At 41.0% G+C, this 23,686-nt stretch overlaps 2 protein-coding genes across 3 annotated transcripts; both read left to right on the forward strand.

Annotated features, from left to right (window-relative positions):
- The first annotated feature begins 51 nt into the window (after nucleotides 1-51).
- Nucleotides 52-3,909, forward strand: borcs5 (BLOC-1 related complex subunit 5). The gene is made up of 5 exons (XM_088997218.1): nucleotides 52-139; nucleotides 393-451; nucleotides 651-794; nucleotides 1,023-1,180; nucleotides 1,722-3,909. The coding sequence occupies exons 2-5, from the start codon at nucleotides 394-396 to the stop codon at nucleotides 1,953-1,955; spliced, it is 594 nt and encodes a 197-aa protein (XP_088853344.1). The 5' UTR covers nucleotides 52-139; nucleotide 393; the 3' UTR covers nucleotides 1,956-3,909.
- A 1,368-nt stretch (nucleotides 3,910-5,277) lies between these two features.
- On the forward strand, nucleotides 5,278-21,451 carry mgat4c (mgat4 family member C). Of its 2 annotated transcripts, XM_088995960.1 has the most exons (6): nucleotides 5,278-5,619; nucleotides 5,683-5,743; nucleotides 5,817-5,873; nucleotides 17,862-18,007; nucleotides 19,534-19,681; nucleotides 20,132-21,451. In XM_088995960.1, the coding sequence occupies exons 4-6, from the start codon at nucleotides 17,906-17,908 to the stop codon at nucleotides 21,295-21,297; spliced, it is 1,416 nt and encodes a 471-aa protein (XP_088852086.1). In that variant the 5' UTR covers nucleotides 5,278-5,619; nucleotides 5,683-5,743; nucleotides 5,817-5,873; nucleotides 17,862-17,905; the 3' UTR covers nucleotides 21,298-21,451. The 2 variants fall into 2 exon arrangements, with proteins under 2 accessions (XP_088852086.1, XP_088852085.1); XM_088995959.1 differs by having other exon boundaries at nucleotides 5,683-5,873.
- Nucleotides 21,452-23,686: the final 2,235 nt, after the last annotated feature.

Here is a 23,686-nt window from a genome sequence, read left to right on the forward strand (position 1 = left end):
TCTTACGCCATCCACCACGTGACCAATATTTACGGAAGTAGAGTCTTACAGCTTTAAATGGCTTCCACCTTCGAATGTGACGCGAAAAAGCCAATAAACGAATTTGTTACCGAAACAAGAACGTACACGCAACCGGAATGTACGCAAGTTTGTATATATTAACAGCTAATGTCGGGTATATCAGAACGTAACTGCCTTCCTTCGTTGGTAATTATTAGCAAACAGAGCTAGTTTGACTTTTATTGTCTTCGGTACTTGTCAGTCAAGCGACGATATTTATGTCGTAGTTGAGGGGTGCCGCGGTTTTGGTAAATCACTCGTTGGTGGTCCGTCTGTTGAACATTAGCTAAGTTAGCCTGATTGGCCGATAGCGTTAGCTGGTTGTTTTGCAGCATGGGCGCTGAGCAGAGCGGAGATACGGAGCACAAACACTCAGACTACAATTCCACGGGTGTGTATGTTTTTGCTTTTTCCACGCTCCTTAATCGTAAGATGATGTTTGTCTCGTCATTTCGGTTTTTATTTGAATGTGTTCATTTTGGTATGACTTTAATTCGGTAAATACAGAAGGGAGATTTGAGAATTACACTTGACACTGCAATAACTTTGTGCGTATTGATGTTTGATAAATGCAACACTTGCTTTTGCAGCGGTTCCGTCTCCTGCCAAGCAGAGAGCAAGGATGGATGACATTGTGGTGGTGACTCAGGGAACACAGTCCATGAGGAACATTCACAGTGACCCTGATGTCATCAAACTCCAAGAGATCCCGACTTTCCAGCCCCTATTGAAAGGTATAGTACATCTTTAATTGCTGTATGTCTTTTGAAGATTCAGACTTATTGACCTGTTGCAATACTCAAGTTCACAAAACACAAGATGATCATTTTCACCAACAGCAATTAGAGCAGCTCCATGGTGCCAGCTCCATGCTGGAAGAGCAGCGTCATCCTTACGGCAATTTATGACACAAGTTGAACTTTATTTCTGTTATTTTGACACATTTCATGTTTCGTCGACAGGGGTGTTGAGCGGTCAGACGTCCCCCAGCAGCGTGTGTCTGGAGAGACTGGATTCCGTGCAGGTCCTCCAGCTATGCACCCGCTACCAGGACCACCTGCACCAGTGCGCTGAGGCAGTCTCCTTCGACCAGAACGCATTAGTCAAGCGCATCAAAGAGGTGGGTTGCACTACAAACTCCAAATTCCTAAACTGGATATACACGGCAACATGTAATGTCTGAAATGTCCACAATAGCACAAAGTCATGTCCTTGCTTCATAATATTGCTCAATCAATGATACTTTTATTTTTACCACACTTCTCTGAAATAAAATGTAACTTGCGCTATTTACTCAAATAATGTATTTTATTGGCAATTTAGTAATATCATGCTCCAATGAATGTATTTTGGTTTATTCCAGTTTTGTATGCTTCGACGGTCTTATGAAATTGGGCCGCATCAATTTTAGAATGTGGCCCCCTTTTCAGACACAAGTAGGCCAAATGGCCCCTTTTTTATTTCTTGCTCAGGGAATTGCATAGCAGAACTCAGCATGTCATTGACACCCACTGACAGACTGAACTTTGACACGTACCTCACACTTCTTCATTCTTTCATTTCCACATAAAAATGCCGCGGCGCAATATTTCCCAGTTGCAGTGTCTTGCTTTAACGTGCTCGCATATCTCCGCTTGTTCTATATTGCGGTTATGCTCCAGATGGACCTTTCGGTGGAAACCCTGTTCGGCATCATGCAGGAGCGCCAGAAGCGCTACGCCAAGTACGCGGAGCAAATCCAGAAGGTCAACGAAATGTCTATGATCCTGCGCCGCATCCAGATGGGCATCGACCAGACGGTGCCGCTGATGGAGCGCCTCAACAACATGTTGCCGGAGAGCGAGCGCCTGGAGCCCTTCAGCATGCGGGCCGATGCGGACTCGGGCATCAAGTAAGCCCCTCGCTTGGAAGCCCTGGAATCTGAGGTGAAGGTCGAATTCTGTCTTTTCCTTTTTTTGATTTGTATATGGAGTTTTAACCTGGGAAATTTTGAGGCCCCGGAAACTTAAGTCTTGGAAGTACCGAGCATGGATGACAACCAGATTCGGTTGCCTCACAGTCTTGAAAAACTAGAATTTTTATTGATTTAAAAGCTGTATAATCTTGGAGAACTCAAGCACCCGATGTGGACCCGATACATTTTCTTTCCACGGGCTTCCCACTTTTCCATTTTGGCACATTGATTCAAGAATAACGGAAGGAGCTCGGACAAATATGACATTTATTTGGAAACGAGCGCTGCATACCTGCCAACGATCTTTTATGAAGCCTATTTCACACAGATCCTGACTCCATCGAACACTGCTCAGATTTATTCATCTTCTGCTCAATTCAAGCATGCTTGAGATTTAGCCACGGATAATAAGAGAATGGAACGCAAATATGTGTATTTAAATAGCGTATATTTAAAAAAAAGTTGCCAAAGGAAGTCTTTATCAGCTCTTTTTTAATTCAATGTTTGTTTTGCATGTCTTCTTTCCTAACCTTTTGCTTAATTTCTGTCAATTATTATTTGTTACAGATGGTCCCCCACTTACGAACATTCGAATTACGAACAGTAATATAATAATAATAATAATAATAATAATACAATTCATTTATAAGCGCCTTTCAAAACTGTCAAAGTCACTTTACAGTCACAGGATAAGTCTTTCTGCGGGTGAGCAGCAGCAGCCACACGCGCCAACGTTCACTCAACCCGGAATAACTCAAATGGATAGGAAGCTAGCTAGCTAGCTAATAGCTCTCTAATAGCAAGCTAAAAAGTTAATGGATAGCTCATAAATAGCTAGTTAGATAGCTAATTGATAGCTAGTTGGATAGCTAATCGATAGCTAGCTGGATAGCTAATTGATAGCTAGCTAGATACTTAATCGATAGGTAGCTAGATAGCTAATCAATGGGTATCTAGATAGCTAATCGATAGCCAGCTAGATAGCCAGATATCCATCTAGATAGCGAGCTAGATAGCCAGATAGATAGCCACATAGCTAGCTACTAGCTAGCTAAGTAGCCATCTCATACATTTTAAGTTTCAGAAACCATAAATGGTGAGATTTTCGTATTCGCAAAGGAGCTCCGCATCAGGGAATCAAGGTTGATTTCATCCTTTCTAACATGTAGTAACATGTAGTATTCTCTCCAGCTGTACATGTGTGTATCTTTATAGAGGATATGTTTTATCAAATGTTTATTTTTCAGTACAAACCAATACAGGTTACTTATATAAGCCCTAAACATACTTATATAAGCCCTAAACATGCATTCATACAAAATATAGCACTGAAGCAACTTACGAATGAATTCACATTATGAACGACCCTTCGGAACGTATCTCGTTCGTAAGTTGGAGAGTGTCTGTATTTACCAAAATAACATCACATGCACCAGTAGGAGCTGCGTGATCAAAATGAATTACAATCGTTGTGATGCATACACTGTTGAATTGTTTACATTCTAGATAATTAAGTCACATTTATGTTTCTCTTTAAAACACAGTGTTATGGAGAAAACAAACTTTATTTGCGAAGGCCGGAATGGATTAATGGGATTTGCATTAAATTCAATGGGGAAAGATAATTTGACATGTGAACGATTCAATGTCGACACGGAAGGGATTTGTTGTGTTGTTTTTTTTAATGGTTGTTTTTGGGAAGTGACGTGCTATTTCAATTTTCTGATACGGATTATATGCACTGGCTTCATGAAAATGCATTTTGGTAGCTGAGTCAAACAGACACAGAATTTTCACTTCTAGAAAATAAATACCTGTTCATTGTATCGAGTGACCAGTATCATATTACAGTATTTGAAAAAAATGAAGTAAAAGAAATGAGTATTTTACTGTCAGTTTTGCCTGAATTGTCATCTTCGACATCAAACAAACAAACGGCTCATTTTTGCCTTGTTTTTCTTCAAAGCTCTGCGAGGCGTTGCGGCAGTGCAGTTTCCGCTTATCGGCCTCAAAGCTGGTGTGAATGAGGATTTAAAGGATTTAACTTGGGCTCCGATGGTGAGCCACGCTTGGTATTTTTCAAGCCGGTGTGCTTCCAATTGACAAGGTTTTGTGTGGCGTCAGTCCAAGCTGCAACTTTGTTCGTCTCGTTTTTAAAAAAGGGTTGTAAAAGTCTTGAATTAACTCATTCACCGCCAGACGATGTGTAAAAATGTGTCAACTCCAGTGCCAGGGTTTTTTTTTTCATTTTCACTCAAATAGCAGGACCTTCAAAATATCAAATTTTAAGACTAAATAAACACTGGATACAGTGTTAGAAACCTTAGCCTATCTTCTTTCATCAGAAAAAAAGTTCATTCCTAAGTTAGATGTATCTGGAGTTATCTGAGCTTGAAATGGGGGCGGCTGTACAAAGGCAAATAAATTCGGGAATGGCAGCGAATGAATTAAAATTAACTGTGCCCTTTAGGTCAACAGTTTTGCTCACCCTTGTTTTAAAATAAGACTTCATGGGGGACGCACAAAAATCCAATTCTCTCTCCTTAGTTACTGTCCTGCTCCCTTTTTTGGTTTTGGACAAGATGGATAAAAAAGTTTTAAAAAATTAACTGATCATTTCTGATTTGAAGGCCTGTTGATAATAATAATAATAAATAATAATAATTATACATTTAATCTCTAAGTGCTTTTCAAAACTCTCAAGGACACTTTACAGTCATGGGATTTTTTTATGGGGGGGGGGGGGCAAATTGAGGGGCAAGAAGGGAGGTGTCATGCACCATCATTGTGGATGCACAGCTGCTGTGTGATGCAACACACACACACACACACACACACACACACACTCATAAACAGCACGAGATGAGCCAATGAGGCATTTGGTGCAGACACACTGTTTGTGACACCTTGAGGTGGGAAGAAAGAGAGCGAGTGGGAAAGGTCGAGCGAGGGGGGGGGGGGGTGAGATAGAGAGGGAAGGAGGGTAAGCGGAAGAGGGAAAGATACAGAGAGGGAGATTCCGAGAGGGGGCGGAGGTAGAGGGTGTGAGGAAGGGAGGGAGGACAGAGAGGGAGGATAGGGAGATAAAGAGAGGGAGGAGGGGGGTTGTAGGTAGGGGGGGACGAGAGATAGAAAGAGGGGGAAGGAGGGAGCAAAGGAGAGAGGGAAGGAGGGAGAGAGGGGGGGTTGGAGGGAGGGATGTAAGGTTAGAGAGGGAGAGAGACAGAGAGAGGGAGACATGTATAGAGAGAGACAGAGAGAGGGAAGGAGGGAGAGAGAGGGGGGGTTGGAGGGATGTAAGGAGAGAGAGAAATGGAGAGGTCGATAGAGACAGACAAACAGAGAGAGAGGGAGACGGAGAGAGAGACAGAGAGATGGGCAGTGGGAGACAGACAGAGAGATGGGAGAGAGATAGAGAGAAAGACGGACAGAGAGAGAAAGAGACGGACAGAGAGAGAGAGAGACAGAGAGAGAGAGGAAAGCCGAGGACGATGAGAGCGAGGAAGATGATTTGGTCGAGCAGATAACGCCGATGTCGCGCAGCCACAGAGGAGAGAGCTTCACTTTCCCCTCTTGCCCGTCACGAGTCACGGACATCGTTCCAGGTGAGACCACCCCCTTTTTTTTCCATCCGCCAACTTCCATCTGACTTGCGCTCACTTCTTTAGCCTCCACATCGGCCGAGAGGAAAAGATTAATCGCACTTTGGTGTGCGCCTCCTGTTCGTGGGTGAGAGCTGACATGCCGCTGCACCATCAGGACCGCGCGGGAGCATCCTCATCATCTGCATCTTGATTGACAGCCAAGCATCATTACTCGGCTTTTACCGACGCTGAAAGGCACGCTGTGGGAGATTGCAGTGAGTTATTGCCGATTTTGTGTGTGTGTTTGTTTGTTTGTTTGTATTTGTGTTTGTGCCCTTATATCAGGCGCTGGTTCCTATTTGACCAGCTAACAGTTAGCTCAACTTTGACATTAGTTTCAGTGTAAGTTGCCTTTTCTCCTTTTCTTGAACATTCGAGAGGCCGTCGAGCAACAATAAATGTCTTGTCATTTTCCCACGGTACACTAAAACAGAATCTGTCACGTTTGGATGATCGGGGGGAAAAATATCGGACATAAAATACGAATTCAACTCAAGCCGTTGTCTCTGCTCTGAAACGGTGACGGCGTCTCCATTGAATGTCAGAAATGGGAAAACGCTGAGGAATGGACAACATAAAATTCATTCAAACTTCACAAACGTACTCCATATCCACATGCGCACAATTTTATTCTTCCATCGAGCTTAAGAGCGTTTCTTCGTTCAACTAGCCACTATAGTCGAACAAAAATAGATCGTAATAATTCCAAAATAGGTCGTAATAATTCCTGAACCGATCGAAGATGGCTGCCGCTGTTCACCCGCAGAGAAAAGTATTATTCTGTGACTCTAAAGTGTCCTTGAGAGTTTTGGTAGGCGCTTATAAATATAATGTAAATACAAAAAAAGTACAATAATCCCTCGGTTTACGAACGCTTTAGCTCACAAACATTAAATTCACGAGAATATAATCTTGGCAAACGAACTAGTTTTCGGCGGATGAACCAAACCACACAGCGCCACGGTGGCTGGCAGACCAGTTTTCCACACCCCTTTTGAGTGCAGCCGTGGTTTGCTATCAAGTGGAGTACTTTTGCTATTATGGAACCGAAAAAGACCCCACCACAGGTTATTGTTAAAACAAAGAGGACACAAAAGAAAATTCCGGTCGAGTAGAAGAAGGAGATCATCAAAGAACACGAACGAGGTGTGCATTTATGGGACATAGCGTCTCAGTACCAGTACGCTAAATTGCTACGTGTGGCAAAGGGTTTTTCTGTGTTTTCTCGGCAGCAACGGTCTCAGGCAATAGAAGAGGTTGAAAAACTTCTGTTCATTTGGATTAACGGAAAGCAGCTAGCACGGGACAGTGTGAGTGAGGGTATTATCGCCGAGAAAGCACGGCAACTTCACTCGGATATCATCAAGAGGCAACTACATCAACGACTATCATAAAGCTAATTAAAATGACTTTATTATACAGTACAGTTTGTTTCTTTAATTACAATCCAATATCACATTTATTATACATAAAATAAGGTATATTTTGTGTAGTTTTAAGGCTTAGAAAATTAGAAAATTATGTTTTATGGGGACCTGGGAACGGATTATTCTCATTTTAATGGTTTCTTATGGGAAATAAATATTTGGAAGAAAAACTTTTCACCTGACACACACTTTCTGGGAACCAATTAAGTTCATAAACTGAGGTATCACTGTGGTTTGATAACCCCCCCCCCCCTTGAGTGTGTGTGACATTGTGTCACGGAATGGTTGTTTGTTTCTTCATAGCAACCATTCCAAGTTGCCTATAGCCCTTTCTAAAAGACTCCAACTCACCCGCGTCCTTGAACTGAACAAAATAAGCGGTATAGAAAATGGATGGCTGCAGAGATAATTTTCCTCCATCGCGCACACACACGGCACACTGGCTGGGAGTGAGTGACAAGCAACTTCTCTCAGCAATCAAGTATAAGTGCTGCTTAGCAGAAGCTAACGCTATTAGCTAACACCAATCATCCAACAAAATGCAGCTTTACTTACCTTTTGGCTATGGAAATGGCATTTTTTTCATTTTACTACAGTGGTAACTTGACTTTAAAGTTTCATTCATTTCAGAATCAGAATCAGAAAACCTTTATTCGTCCCACAATGGGGAAATTTGCAGTCCACAGCAGCAATTTGAAAGGGGATGGGGTGGGGGGTTGAAAGGATAGAAAACAAGATATTCTAAGCATAACAAAATAAAAATGTCAACTGTATACTGTGCAAATGTAAATGTGCAAAACCGTTAAAAAAACTGTACATAGTGCAAGTATCAAATGCATTATTATTATTATCAAGAAAGGCATATTGATATATGTAGCTGTATTGCATCAACCCATATTTACAAGTGTCCAGTTTTTTTGTTTTTTTTTCCCCCACATGTGATCATTGGGAATTGCAAAGCCTGACAGCATTAGACATTCCAGTTCACCAAAACACCACAATATTTGCTAATTTTTTTTTCCAATTAACTCATTCACTGCCAGACATGCAAAAGTGTTCACTCCAGTGCCAGGGTTGTTGTCTTTGAATTCCACGACCCACGGAATGTTGACTTTTAGGACTACATAAACATTCAATGCAGTACACGATACCTTAGACGCTCTTCTTTCTTCAGAAAAAAAAGAGTTAATTCCTAAATTATATGGGTCTGGAGTTATATGAGCTTGAAATGGGGGTGGCTGTCCAAAATACAATGCAATAATAATAATAATAATAATAATAATAATACATTTCATTTATAAGCGCCTTTCAAAACTCTCAATGTCACTTTATAGCGCTTTAACAACAGCTCAAGCTGGAACAAAGCGCTGATATAGAAAAAAACGGGAAATTCTGACCCCTTGTGGAAGGGAAAAGCATTGCCAGAGGCCATGGCCAGCGCTTTATCGGCACCCAAGCGTGAAAAATAAAACAAAACCCGAACAAATTCATGAATGGCACTATACGTCATATTTTCAATTCCCGAATACATTCGTGAATGGCAGTGAATGAGTCCAAAAAAAAAATAATAGCATTTGTTGAAATACTATGAAAAAGTAGCCTTGTAGCTTTACACGGCCAGAAGTCCAATCTATTTCCCAGCAAATGGTACTTAACTTTGTTTAATTGTGCGGAAAAAGGTGCGGGCGGAAGGCCAGCGGGCGTCCCGACAGGCTTCATTAACTTGGCCGCGCCGGTGAAAAGCGGTAATACGTGACGGAGGCGGGAGAATGAAAGAACGGTAGAGGGATACATTACTTGATGAAAAGAAGAAGGTGCTGGCAGGTGGAGCTGATAAGCTTTTGCTCATCGTAACCTCGCAGGAGACAAAAATACACATTGGGATTTTTCTGTCAGACGGTGCATGAACTCAATATAGTAGCACTCTTTTTTTATGATTATTTCATATATTTTTTTCCGTTCGATGAAAGTAGAAGGTGATTCAATGCATTGAAAAGTGGCAGTTTGAGGCCATGACAAAATGCTACCGGTCCTTAATCTAACTGCTGAAAAATGAAATACAGACACTCCTCAATTTACGAACGAGATATGGTGAATTTGTTCATAAGGTGAATTTGTTCGTAAGTTGCTTCAGTGCTATATTTTGTATGGAATGTATGTTTAAAGGACAACCGACACCATTTTTTTTCCTAACTGACATCAGAAAACCGTTTTATAGCATCTAAAATACCCAAAACACGCAGGCTGATATTTTTAGTCAAATGCAGAACACCAATAAAAATGATCAAAGTGTCCCAAAACTGCCACATAATGAGCTCGAAACTGGGCAGATTCCCAGAGACAACCTTGTTCGTGACGTCTCGCCACAATACTCCTTCACAAACTGCCTTGCTCCAGAATCAAAACAATGGCTTCAAAGAGTTCAGATTCGGAAAAAGATCCTTTCTTGTGACTCATCCAGTTATGAATATGATTCAAATAGTTCTGAAGAGGAAAGCATAAATGTTTGCAATCGATTAAAGAAGTCCTTCCATATCATTTTGAGGCGTCTGGACTCCAATGTAGCGTCCCAGAAAATGCACAAGATGGCGCACAAGCTCCGTTGGAAATGGGCTGATTTGTCTGCTGGGAATTTGTGTCAAACTAGTATCAAATAGTAGTCTTGGTGCAACACAACTATTCACCATCGCATTATTTATGTGTTTTCCTTCTAATTTCACCATCAACACGGGTCAACACGATGTTTTCAGACTAAACAAAGTACCCAAAATCCATTGTGTGTCGCTTTCTCGGTCAGGGGCGTTTCTTCCGTGACGTCACGTCAGGCATCCTCACCAACTCGAAAACAAGACTTCCGGAATATTCAGCGCGAGTCTTAAAACGTAAAATATAGCTATTATGCAGTGGGATCTTTGTAAAATACGCTCAGTAGAAGTCATTTGAAGCGATTTTACAAATTATGGACACAACTTGTGTGTGTGTGTGTGTGTGTGTGTGTGTGTGTGTGTGTGTGTGTGTGTGTGTGTGTGTGTGTATATATATATATATATATATATATATATATATATCATCACAATATATACACACATGGCAGTTTTTTTTTTTTCTCCAAAAGATGGTGTCTGAGCGTGCGGACGTGCTTGCGCGTGTGAGATGAGCATTTATCCCATCAGTTGCATGTCGTGTTGTAATCTTCTTATAACGCGCAATGGGGAAAAAAGAAGCAGCAAAAAGCCGCTTTTGATTCGCATTTGGCAGCTTTAATCTCACCCTCCCCCCTCCTGGCAAATCCCCTCAGACATGATTTTTGTCAAAAATGTTCATCTGAAAATAGAAGCATTCCTTGCGCGTGAGGTCGTCGACGTATGTTTATAATACATTTAATTTTTTAAGTCATGTTGTTGGTGTGAGGTCATGTTTGGCTTTGTTATGCATTTTTAAATCCCGTCCTCGTTTTTTGGCTTTGGTAATCTGTGTGCATCAGCAAGATCAAAGGCACTTGTTATTAATTTTAATATTCTGCTTGAAGAATCCAATTCTATTTCAACTACAAACTTTATAACCCTCCTGATTTTTTTTCTTTTCTTTTTCAGTGGATGGGTGTTTGTATAGATTTCATCTATAAATCGATCCCGATTGAACTGTTTACGCACATTGAAGCAAAAACCATCTTGACTTTAAAGGACAACCGACGCCTTTGGACAAGTTGTGTCCATAATTTGTAAAATCACTTCAAATGACTTCTACTGAGCGTATTTTACAAAGATTCCACCACATATGGCTATATTTTACATTTTAAGAATCGCTGAAGTCTTGTTTTCGAGTTGGTGACGATGCCTGACGTGACGTCACGGAAGAAACGCCCCTGACCGAGAAAGCGACACACAATGGATTTTGGGTACTTTGTTTAGTCTGAAAACATCGTGTTGACCCGTGTTGATGGCAAAATTAGAAGGAAAACACATAAATAACGCGATGGTGAATAGTTGTGTTGCACCAAGACTACTATTTGATACTAGTTGACACAAATTCCCAGCAGACAAATCAGCCCATTTCCAACGGAGCTTGTGCACCATCTTGTGCATTTTCTGGGACGCTACATTGGAGTCCAGACGCCTCAAAATGATACGGAAGGACTTCTTTAATCGATTGCAAACATTTATGCTTTCCTCTTCAGAACTATTTGAATCATATTCATAACTGGATGAGTAATAAGAAAGCATCTTATCCGAATCTGAAGCCATTGTTTTGATTCTAGAGCAAGGCAAGACGTCCTGTCGTTACGTCACGAACAAGGGGCGGGACCTTCTGAAACTCGCCATCACCGAGGACATTTTGAAGTAGTTTTGGGACAGTTTAAGTCATTTTTATTGGTGGTTTGCATTTCACTAAAAATATCAGCCTGCGTGTTTTGGGTATTTTAGATGCTATAAAACATTTTTCTGATGTCAGGAAAATGTCCTTTATCTGATGTCCTTTAAAGCCATGAGGGTGGAGTTAAACGTCAAAACATTTTCTCAATGTCAATTTATAGAAATGTTGTAAAAAACATTATATGTCTGCATGTGATGCTCCACCGTTAGTGTTAAATTATCTGTGATTTTGTCTGTGTCGGCTCTCAGTCGTACAGTAGTGGTCCATTGATAAAAAGCCGTCATCTGTACTCCTTTGAAGGTGTCGGACGTTTCGTTCCTCATCCGAAGAGCTTCGTCAGTGAACTAAAGTTGTGCTGGTAACTCTGGCCCCATATATCTGTGGTTAATAGGATTGTTAATCCCAACTGTCCCAAGGTGGTTTTATATCACTTTTACGTATTTATTTAGGGGTGTGAAGCCAGCAGGGGAGAATTAGTCAATTACAGTTCGGTTGTTTCAAATAGATGTGTAATTCTCTTTCTTTGATGTGTAGTTTGACACTAAGCTTTAGCTGGAAGTTGCATTAAGAAACCTTGATGCCTCGTTTTTGAAGACTTATTTGCTGTGTGCCAAACGGAGCGTCAGCGCAGAACGGCGATGCGTATGTGGAACGATCGCGGCTTGGAATTGAAGCGGATTTATGTGGGAAACGAGATGTGAGACAATCTCATTTTGTCAATGGATGCTACAGCTTCGTGTTTGCTTTCAAAAAGGCCAATCCAATCCAGAATTAGCTTGTAGCAGACGTGCACATTCCACCATGATGTCTGTGATCCACTGGTGAAAAGGACGCTTTGATACTCTCCTTTTTCCATCTAGAACTGCTTCATGTAATTAAGTGTTTGTCTTGTACTCAAACATCATAGAGTACATGGGGAAAGTTGTTAAGATAGCACAATGTTTTGATGTTCCTGTTGTGTTTATTATTTTGCTTTGTTTTGACTATTATGTGAAGCGCTTTGTTACAGCTGTTCTGAAAGCGCTATATAAATTAGGATGTATTGTATTGTAAAAACTGATGTTCCTACGGAGTTGAGTTCATATCTCAAAGTTGCCTTCTCAAAATTAATCTATCCATTTTATTTATTTGTTTGTTTGTTTATTGAAGCGCCCCCTTGCTCCATCCACCCTTGAAGAAAAAATGTCAATCTATTTTTCCTTCACTCCGAAGAACCTTGTTACTTCGAAAACATATCATAAATGCTTAGTTGGTGTGAAGCAGAAGGTGTCATCTTCCAACTGTTGCGCTAGACGGAGAGCTCTCCCATTACCGGCCTTGTCGCCATGGAGACCATCATCTTATTCTCACTTTTCCCCATGCAAAGCTCCCAAAGTAGCAATCACACTTCCTTTTTCTCCTTCTCCCCGCTACTTGTCATATCTCATATTTCCTTGTTGTACCCCTTCATGCTTTCAATTCACATACGTTGTCATCTGTCTTCAACGGCGAATGTTACTTTGGCATCAAACCACCTCGCTGCACTCAAAGATGATTGGCATGTCCCAGGTGATGTCATATACAGTCGCGGGGATGGACCATTAAGCGGCTCTCCTGAAATTTAATATCTTTATGATGGTCTCCCTGCCAGGCAAAGAAGATCCTCCTCCGTCTCCTCATGAATTATTTATCCGAATACAGCGGTTACTTCCATGAGTGCATGCAGATAACATGGTTTTCATTTTTTCCACGCGACACGCTGAATTGGATTCAAAAAAGGGAGTTGGCGGGTTGTAGCAAACTGGAAAATGTTACATTTTTCTGTTGGTTTTTAGATAAAATAAGTTACAGATGCATAGCAAGATGATACATTTATTTTTTTATTCATAAAAAATAATCTGCTGGTACTTTGTTAGTTACTTATTTAGTTCGTTTGTTTTTTCGTTCGGCTTCAAGATGGCGCCGCGGGAGTGGCTGCCTTTAGAACAGCTCCAATATTTTCATCTTCTACTTCTTTTGTTTCCTCTTCCTTTCGTAACTTTGCTGGTGTGAATTAGGATTTCTCCATTGTGAAACCAATAAAAGTTATTTTATCTTAACGGTATTGAATCAAAATGAGGTTGAGAGGAGAGGAAGCTACTGTTCTTCAGTTAGCTAGCTAGCTAGCTTGATTATCGCAAAACAAACGATAGCATTTGGTTGAGTGGGGATATTTATTTTGACTAATGAGATGATTTGTTGTTTAACTAATGTGTCTACTTGCTAACAGAATTGTTAGCCCCGACTAACAGCAAAATAATCTGCTGATAGTTTGTTAGTTACTTAACTAGTTCATTTGTTGTTGTTTTTTTGTTTGTTTGTTTGGCTTCAAAATGGCGTCGCAAGAGTGGCTGCCTTTAGAACTGCTCCGATATTTTTTTCTTCGACTTGTTTTTCGTTTTCTCTTTACATAACTTTGCTGGTGTGAATTGGGAATTGTTCCATTGTGAGAACAATAAAGGTTATCTTATTTTTTTCTTGATTTGCGGAATTGAATCAAAATGAGGTTGAGAGGAAAGGAAGCTACCTTTCGTCAGTTAGCTAGCTAACTAGCTAGCTCGATTTTTGAAAAACAAGTGATAGCATTTGGTTGAGTGGGGATATTTATTTTGACGAATGAGATGACTCTTTTGTTACTTATTCGCTCACTTACTCAGTTAGCGACTCAATGATACAAAAAATGGCACCGGAAACATGAATAAGTTGGTTATATTTTGATACAAATTCACTACGGAAGCATTTGTTTCCACTGTTTGGCCAGCACAGCCCAAGCGTAGAATGGCGTAACATGCATTTTTAAAGACACACCCTTGCCTCTTGGATCAACGGGACCAGAGTAATTGCTGGAAGGGGAGAAACTAACTGCATGCTCCCTCTACTCCTCCGCCACCTTTTGATGAATAAGTAAACACGTTCAAGCCAGCAGTTGCTTTAAAAGTCTCTGAGTCGGAGGGCCAACGACCAGCTGTTTACTCGTTGATGATTGCGCACACACACACACACACACACACACACACACACACACACACACACACACACACAGACACTGCTTGGAGATGCTTTGTCAGCGCTCACACGTTTGCATTTTAAATGCAGCATATTGATGTTGAATGTAATTAAAAAATGATTGAACATCATAGATTTCTTTCTAAAAATTGCATGAGAGAACAGCGGTAGAAAATGCATGACCAATTTAATTCTATATTCTGGCCCATGAATTTATATAATTAACTCATTCACTGCCAGATGATGTGCAAAAATGTGTCCACTCCAGTGCCGGGGTTTTTGTCATTGTCACTCGAATTCCAGAACCCTCAGAATTTTGAGTTTTAGGACAACATAAACATTCAATGCAACATAAGAAACCATAGACTCTCTTCTTTCATCAGAAAGAAAAAGTTAATTCCTAAGTTATATGAGTCTGGAGTTAAATGAGCTTGAAATGAGGGCAGCTGTCCAAAATACAATGCAATACATAAATATTGGTTTAGATAACGCGTTAAAAACAGCTGAAGCTGGAACAATGCGCTAACATGAAAAAAAGAGAAATGCTTCCCCCTTTTGGAAGGGAGAAACATTGCCAGATGTCTGGACAGCACTTAATCGGCACCCAAACAAGAAAAAAAAAAAAAACAAATTTGGGATATTTTCAATTCCCCAACAAATTCGTGAATGGCAGTGAATGAGTTAAGAGTCCATTTTTTTCTTTTTTAATCTTTGTCGACATGTTTTTAATTATTTAGATGATGCCAGTTTATCGAATCATCTGACCGATGATGGTGTGAGGAGCAGCAGATCAGCATTCATCATTCAAAAATGCAAAGTCAAGCGGAATTTTGATGAATTGCTGAGAATCAAAATGTACATCCCCTCACCCTTTTCAAAATAAAATACATCAGTGCAGATCTAGGTTAAAAAAAAGGCCGGGCGGAGGGGGTTGTTATAAAATGGCTGATTATCTTCCAGGGGAGATATCTGATGCCTTGCTCAAAGGACAACTGACGCCTTCGGACAAGTTGTGTCCATAATTTGTAAAATTACTTCAAATGACTTCTACTGAGCGTATTTTACAAAGATTTCACAGCATATAGCTATATTTTATGTTTTAAGACTCGCGCTGAATATTCAGGAAGTCTTGTTTTCGAGTTGATGACGATGCCAGACGTGACGTCACGTCTGGAACGCCCCTGACTGAGAAAGCGACACACAATGCATTTTGGGTACTTTGTTTGGTCTGAAAACTTCGTGTTGATCCGTGTTGATGGCGAAATTAGAATGAAAAACACATAAATAACGCGATGGTGAATCGTTGTGTGTTGCACCAAGACTACTAGTTGACACAAATTCCCAGCAGACAAATCAGGCCATTTCCAACGGAGCTTGTGGCCATTTTGTGCATTTTCTGGGACACTACATTGGAGTCCAGATGCCTCAAAATGACACGGAAGGACTTCTTAATCGATTGCAAACATTTATGCTTTCCTCTTCAGAACTATTTGATTCATATTCATAACTGGATGAGTAACAAGAAAGCATCTTCTCCGAATCTGAAGCCATTGTTTTGATTCTAGAGCAAGGCAAGACGTCCTGTCGTTACGTCACGAACAAGGGGCGGGACCTTCTGAAACTCGGCATCTCCGAGGTCGTTTTTGAAGTAGTTTTTGGACACTTTAACTCATTTTTATTGATGTTTTGCATCTGACTAAAAATATCAGCCTGCGTGTTTTAGGTATTTTAGATGCTATAAAAAGTTTTTCTGGTGTCGGTTAGGAAACAAAAAATGGTGTCCTTTGTCCTTTAAGTTCGTAAGCTGATATATCACTGTACAGGCTTTTGGGTGGAAAATACGGTATTTGTTCTGCCCAGTTTAACTACCGTCTTATAATATCTCACAACGGTATTTTCGGCAACGCTGAGCATTTCCGGTACATTGACGAAAGGGCCTGTCTACAACGTTGCGTCCATCCATCCCCGTTGTCGTCGAGGCTAAATACGTAATTGATGCCTTCCCGCAGTGAAGCGACAGCCCGCAAAGTCAAACCAAAGCCAAACCAAAGCCAAACCATCAATCACCTTGCATGAATCGCGTGAACAACAAGTGTGTCATCCATCTTGATGAGCCTGCCCAAAGAACTCGGTGGGGAGTGGGGAGGAACCGAGGATTAAACGTTTCTCCGAAGGGCACCTTGACCGAAGCTCCCTTTTTTTCATCTGTAAACCGTGAAAAAGATGATTGGCATTCAGAGCCAGCCGCCATTGTTGTCATCCAAAAAAATTGTAAAATGATCGAGTGGAGGAAGAGACGAGCGCCGACGCAAAACAAACAAGATGGCAGAGATGTGTCATCAAGTCGAGTCAACACACGGGAGCTTTTATTCACACGCGGACGTGATTTCATTTGCATATCAATGTCTTGTGAGCGAGAACAAGATTGGATGAAGTTTCTGTTGAACAGAGAAAATAAACAAGAAAAACAAATTCCCCACTGTACACACTTTTTTAAAATGCTTTTTGTCCCTCTTGTCTTATGAAAATTCTTTCATAAACTGTTAAAGAAAATTATAACTTCAAAAAAATACAATTGAGATCCCAAATCCTTGAAACTCATTCACTGAAAATAAACAGAAATAGAATTAACTCATTCACTGCCACACGATGTGCAAAAACGTGTCCACTACAGTGCCAGGGTTTTTGTCATTGTCACTCAAATTCCAGGACCCACAGAATATTGAGTTTTAGGACTACGTAAACATTCAATGCAGCGTAAGAAACCTTAGGCGGTCTTATTTTATCAGAAAAAAATGTTCCCACGTTTTATGAGTCTGGAGTTATCTGAGCTTGAAATGGGGTTGGATGTACAAAATACAATACATCCATAATTTATGTATATACAGTAAAGTCTCGTTATATCGATATTCTAGGGAGTCGTAAAAAATATCGATATAACCGGACTATCGATATATCCGATCCTGCGGCATGTAAATTTTCTCCTTGCGTTCATAGAAATAGTATCGTAATAAGCAGTACTATCGATATAACCAATATCCATATAACGAGACTTTACTGTAGCTTTTTAACAACAGCTGAAGCTGTCACAAAGCGCTAACATTGACAAAAGGCAAATGTTGCCCCCTGGTGGAAGAGAAAAGAACATTGCCAGAGGGCTGACCAGCGCTTTATCAGCAGCCCCCGGAAGAAAAACCAAAACCGGAACAAATTCGGGAATGGCAGCAAATGAGTTAAAAATTGGTGAATTTTTGAAATAATTAATATTTTCTATATTTAGTTTTTTCAAGAGGAGACTGAGGGCCGAAAAAATATTTATTCATGTATTTATTTATTTGTTTATTTATTTATATTTATTTACATTTTTGATCCCGCTAGTGAGCGACGGTATGCTGAGGCTGACGTAGAAGCCGACGGATACGATGCGTTGCCTGAGGAAGAGATCCACGCTGCCTCTGCTGGGCTTCCTGGTCGCCTTCCTGCTGCTCTTCAACCTTTACATGGACATGGACGGATATGTGTTGGTGAGTGGACCTCTTTTGCTCAGATACAAAAATACAAATAAACAAATGCATAAATACATAAATGAATGAATGAGGGCAGGCAGAGGTCGTGTGTTCAAGACCCGGTTCGGCCTCCCTGTGTGGAGTTTGCAAGTTGTCCCCGGCCCCTCGTGGGTTTTCTTCAGGTACTCCAATTTCCTCCCATATTCCAAAAACATGCATGGCAGGCTGATTGAACACTCAAAAATTATCCCTCGGCATGAGTGAGAGGTCAGTTGGTTGTTTTTCTGGCAACCAGTTCAGGGTGTCCCCCGCCTAGTGCCCGAAGACAGCTGGGATTGGTGCCAGCACCCCCCCCCCCCCCCCGCGCGACCCTAATGAGGATACATCAGTCTGGAAAAGGGATGAATGAATGGATGACTGAATGAATGAATGAATGAATGAATGAATGATACATTTTATTTCTAAGCACCTTTCAAAACTCTCAAGTAAACCTGGAAGTAACACAAACTTACACCACTAATGAATGAATGAACGATCGAACGAACAGTCGAACAAACAATCCAATGAACCATCGAACGAACAATTGAACAAACGAACTAATAACTACATTTTATTCCTGAGCGCCTTTCAAAACTATCAAGTCAACCTGGAAGTCACACAAACCCATTGACTAATGATGAATGAATGAATGAATGAATGAATGAATGAATGAATGATGATAATAATAATAATCCCTTTTAATTTCTAAGCGCCTTTCAAAACTCTCAAGTCAACCTAGAAGTAACACAAACTTACCCCACTAATTATGAATGACCAAACGAATGAATGAATGAATGAATGAACGAATTGAAAGAATGAACTAACTACATTTTATTCCTGAGCGCCTTTCAAACCTCTCAAGTAAACCTGGAAGTCACACAAACCCATTGACCCATTAATGAATGAATGAATGAATGAATGAATGAACTAATTGAAAGAACGAACTAACTACATTTTATTCCTGAGCGCCTTTCAAAACTCTCAAGTCAACCTGGAAGTCACACAAACCCATTGACCCATTAATGAATGAATGAATGAATGAATGAATGAACTAATTGAAAGAACGAACTAACTGCTTTTTATTCCTGAGCGCCTTTCAAAACTCTAGTCAACCTGGAAGTCACACAAACCCATTGACCCATTGACTAATGATGAATGAATGAATGAATGAATGAATGAATGAATGAATAATACATTTTTATTTCTAAGCGCCTTTCAAAGTCACAAGTCGACCTGGAAATAACACAAACTCACACGACTAATGATAAATGAACGAATGAATGTTTTGTGTTTATTATTTTACTTTATGTTTACCGTTTTGTTTGTTTATACTGCTGTTGTTAAAGCGCAATATAAATCAATATGTATTGTATTCCTTTTCTTGTGAGAATTTGTCCATCTGGAAATCTGTATCATGTGTAAATTTTTATTTTTAATACTTTTAGGAACAGTGGACATTTTATCGTGCACGAAAGTGTTTGTCAATCTTCGTCTTTTCCAAACAGGAGGCAGAAAAGCGGCAGCTGGGTGACACGTTGATGCATCCCACTAACTCGGAGCGATACATCCACACCTTCCGGGACCTTTCCAACTTCTCCGGGGCCATTAACGTGACGTACCGCTACCTGGCGGGATTCCCTGTGCCGCGCAAAAGTGGGTAATTCGCATGAGAACGATGTCACTAGGACATATTACGTCTTGCGTTATCATCAGATGACCTGAATTGACCTCAGACATCTTCACCCTCAAAACAAAATTAGCGTACAGTAATACCTTGGCTTACGAACTTAATTGGTTCCCAGACAGAGTGTGTAAGGCGAAAAGTGTGTATCCCAAAAATTACTTTCCCATAGGAAACCATTAAAATGAGAATAATATGTTCCCAGGTACTACACAAAATATACCTTATTTTATGTATAATAAATGTCACACATTGACACAATGACACATGACTCATTGTGGCAGCTCCGTGTGTATCCCGAAAAATAGTTTGTATGCCAAGGTAAAATTTTCATAAATTTAACGTTCGTACACCTAAAAGTTTGTAAGCCAATGGGTTCGTAAACCGAGATATCACTGTATCTTGTTCTTTGTCGTCGTCAGAGTATCTGACCATCGGGCTGTCATCGGTGAAAAGAAAGCGCGGGAACTACCTCCTGGAGACCATCAAGTCCATCTTTGACCAGTCCAGCTACGAGGAGCTGAAGGAGATCGTAGTGGTAGTCCACCTGGCTGACTTTGACTCCCTGTGGTGCGAAAATCTGCTGCAGGAAATCAGCCGCAAATTCTCGCACCACATCATCGCAGGGCGACTGCTGGTGATCCAAGCTCCCGAGGAGTACTACCCGTCCCTAGACGGCCTGAAAAGGAACTACAACGACCCCGAGGACCGGGTGCGCTTCCGTTCCAAGCAGAACGTGGACTACGCCTTCCTGCTCAACTTCTGCACCAACCTCTCCGACTTCTACATGATGCTAGAGGACGACGTGCGCTGCGCTCGCAACTTCCTGACGGCGCTGAAGAAGGTCATCGCCTCCCGCGATGGATCCTACTGGGTCATGCTGGAGTTCTCCAAGCTTGGCTACATCGGGAAACTGTACCACGCGCGGGATCTGCCGCGCCTGGCGCACTTCCTGCTCATGTTCTACCAAGAAATGCCGTGCGATTGGCTCCTCATCCACTTTCGCGGCCTGCTGGCCCAGAAGGACGCGATCCGCTTCAAGCCGTCGCTCTTCCAACACATGGGATACTACTCGTCCTACAGGGGCGCCGAGAACAAACTGAAGGACGACGACTTCGAGGAGGACGCGGTGGACATTCCCGATAACCCTCCGGCGCGGCTCTACACTAACATTGATGTCTTTGAGAGCTACGATGCCACCAAGGCCTACAGCGCCGTGGACGAGTACTTCTGGGGTAAGCCTCCATCAACCGGTGACTTCTTCGTTGTGGTCTTCAACAAGTCAGCTAAGATCAACAGGATCAAGATCGCCACTGGTTCAGAGGACCGACGGAGCGACATCCTCCATCACGGTGCCGTGGAAGTGGGTCAAAGGCGCTCGGAGGGGAAAAGGGACGGTCAGTGCGCCTCTTATATCACTCTGGGGGAGTTCAAAGGTGGCAGGGTTGAAGTCCAAGACGTGGATCGGAAGATTGGTTTCGATGTGGACTGCGTGCGCATCGTGGTGACAGCAAGTCAAAAAGAATGGCTCATCATCAGAACCATCAGCCTATGGACCTCACAGCCCGCCGGTTCTTTGGTCAAGTGACCAATTCAGTCATTGCTGCGATTACGTTGAACAAGACTCAGAAAAACATTGATCTATTTTCTTGTGTATTGTTTTTCTCCCTCCAATGAATTTCAAATTCAGAATCCAATCTTTATACTTCATTTTCCTAACATAAAAAACAATTGTGTTTCTACTGTTTGTGTCTTGTTTTTGACGTTTGAACATCAATATGCTTCGAAAGCTGGTCAGGCGTATCCTCTTCATTGGGCTGTGTGTGTACACGTGTGTTTGTATAGCAGTTCTTGTGAGGACCACGATGATTTTTATACCATAAATAGTGAGGACATACAGTAAAGTCTCGTTATATCGATATTCTCGGGAGTCCGCAAAAATATCGATATAACCGGGACTATCGATATATCCAACCCTGCGCGCATGTAATTTTCTCCTTGCGTTCATAGAAATAGTATCGTAATAAGCGGTACTATCGATATAACCAATATCGATATAACGAGACTTTACTGTATTTGACAAGTGAGGACTTTTATGTCGGTCCTCACAAGGTTTTCATTCTAAAGACTTCTAGACGTACTACATATGCATCTCTCAAAGCTGCTTACCCGCAGAAAAACGGATCTTGTGACTGTAAATGGTCCTTGAGAGTTTTGAAAGGCGCTTATGAAATAAATGTATTAGTAATGTATTACTATTATTATTTTCAGAGAGGTCCTCACAAATGCATCAAAAACATTTTGTGTGTATTTTCATTTCACTTTGATACACTTTACTCATTACTGCCGTGTGTGTGTGTGTGTGTGTGTGTGTGTGTGTGTGTGTGTGTGTGTGTGTGTGTGTGTGTGTGTGTGTGTGTGTGTGTGTGTGTGTGTGTGTGTGTGTGTGTGTGTGTGTGTGTGTGTGCGCGTGTGCGCGTGTGCCTGCGTGCGTTTGTGTGTGCGTGCGCGTTTGTATAGCTGTTTTTGTGAGGACCACTATGATTTTTATACCATACATAGTGAGGAGATTTTTGACAAGTGAGGTTTTTCCCCCTCTTAAAGTGAGCTTCAAGAGGGGGAAAACTTATCTTATGACTGTAATTGGACCTTGAGAGTTTTGAAAGACGCTTATGAAAAAAACATATTCTGCTTATTAAATGTATGTTTCAGAGAGGTCCTCACAAATGCATAAAAAAATGTTTGTGTGTATTTTCATTTCAGTTCGTTACACACTTTTTACTCATTACTGCCATCTGGATGTGTGTGTGTTTGTATGGCTATTTTTGTCAGGACCACTATGATTTTTATACCATACGTAGTGAGGACGTTTTTGACAAGTGAGGACTTTTTAGTCAGTCCTCACAAGTTTTTCATTCTAAAGGCTTATAAGCAGGGGTGTCAAATCTTTTTTTTTTTGCCGCGGACCACATAGTAGTTATAGTTTAGTTATGGTTTCCTCTCAAGTGCCGTTATGAATTTGGGGAAGCCATTAGAATGTTTAATCCCCTCCATTTATTACATATAGAGCGCACAACAAATTAATGAATAACTAGTTTTCAAATCTGAAGTCAAGAATAAGGACTGTTATTGTGGTTTACATCCAAAAATATGACATTTTGGTTAGGATTTTATGGAATTTGCTTTCGTGGGCCAAAAAAAATTGATGTGGCAGGCCGGATTTGGCCCTCGGGCCTTGACTTTGACTATCTTGTGACTGTAAAGTGTTTTTGAGAGTTTTGAAAGGCGCTTATGAATTGAATGTTTTAGTATTATTCTTTTCAGATAGGTCCTCACAAATGCATCAAAAGTGATTTTTGTGTGTAGATTTTCATTTCATACACACGTTTTACTCACTACCGCCATCTCTGTGTGTTGTATGTGTGTTCTCGTTTGTGCTACCCGGTTGGGACATAAAGTCCTCACAAATGCATCAAAAATGTTTTTTGTGTATATTTTCATTTCATACACTGATTTTTTAATCACTATCGACAACTGTGTGTGTGCGATGTGTGCGTGTGAATGTGTGTTGGTGATGTGTTTTGTTGGTCATCCGTATTACACTACACACAAAAAAAGTGGTAAGAAGTCATTTCACACACAGGGTCTTTCACATAAGAATTTTGAGGCCAGTGTATGAAAAGTCCGCCTCGTTTTTTTATCCAATATGGCGTCCTTCAGTTCTTCTCGGCAGACATCCAAAACACCAATCTTACTTTTTGAAAGTATGCTTACTTTCCCCAACCCACTGATGTGTTCATTTCTTATTCTGTCTTTTCTCTTCGCTTAAGACATCAAAACATCAAAAATGGATATGTAGGTACAGATTTTGGATTACTATCTCAGTTATTTCCACGCTCGCCTTTGATTTCAAAGTACAGTATAGATCAGGGGTGTCAAAGTCATTTTTTGCCGCGGGCTACATCATAGTTGTGGTT

This window comes from Hippocampus bargibanti, linkage group LG05 (genome assembly GCF_051943395.1).
Source record: "Hippocampus bargibanti isolate YZ-2025 linkage group LG05, ASM5194339v1, whole genome shotgun sequence".
NCBI lineage: Eukaryota > Metazoa > Chordata > Actinopteri > Syngnathiformes > Syngnathidae > Hippocampus > Hippocampus bargibanti.

Excerpts from the sequence above, each read along its gene's own strand:
- mgat4c (XM_088995959.1), top strand. The coding sequence starts at position 17,906 with ATGCGTTGCCTGAGGAAGAGATCCACGCTGCCTCTGCTGGGCTTCCTG. Across the intron at positions 18,008-19,533 it reads ACATGGACGGATATGTGTTG|GAGGCAGAAAAGCGGCAGCT; the intron begins GTGAGTGGACCT and ends TTTTCCAAACAG. Across the intron at positions 19,682-20,131 it reads ATTCCCTGTGCCGCGCAAAA|AGTATCTGACCATCGGGCTG; the intron begins GTGGGTAATTCG and ends TGTCGTCGTCAG.
- borcs5 (XM_088997218.1), top strand. The coding sequence starts at position 394 with ATGGGCGCTGAGCAGAGCGGAGATACGGAGCACAAACACTCAGACTAC. Across the intron at positions 452-650 it reads CTCAGACTACAATTCCACGG|CGGTTCCGTCTCCTGCCAAG; the intron begins GTGTGTATGTTT and ends TTGCTTTTGCAG. Across the intron at positions 795-1,022 it reads TTTCCAGCCCCTATTGAAAG|GGGTGTTGAGCGGTCAGACG; the intron begins GTATAGTACATC and ends TTTCGTCGACAG.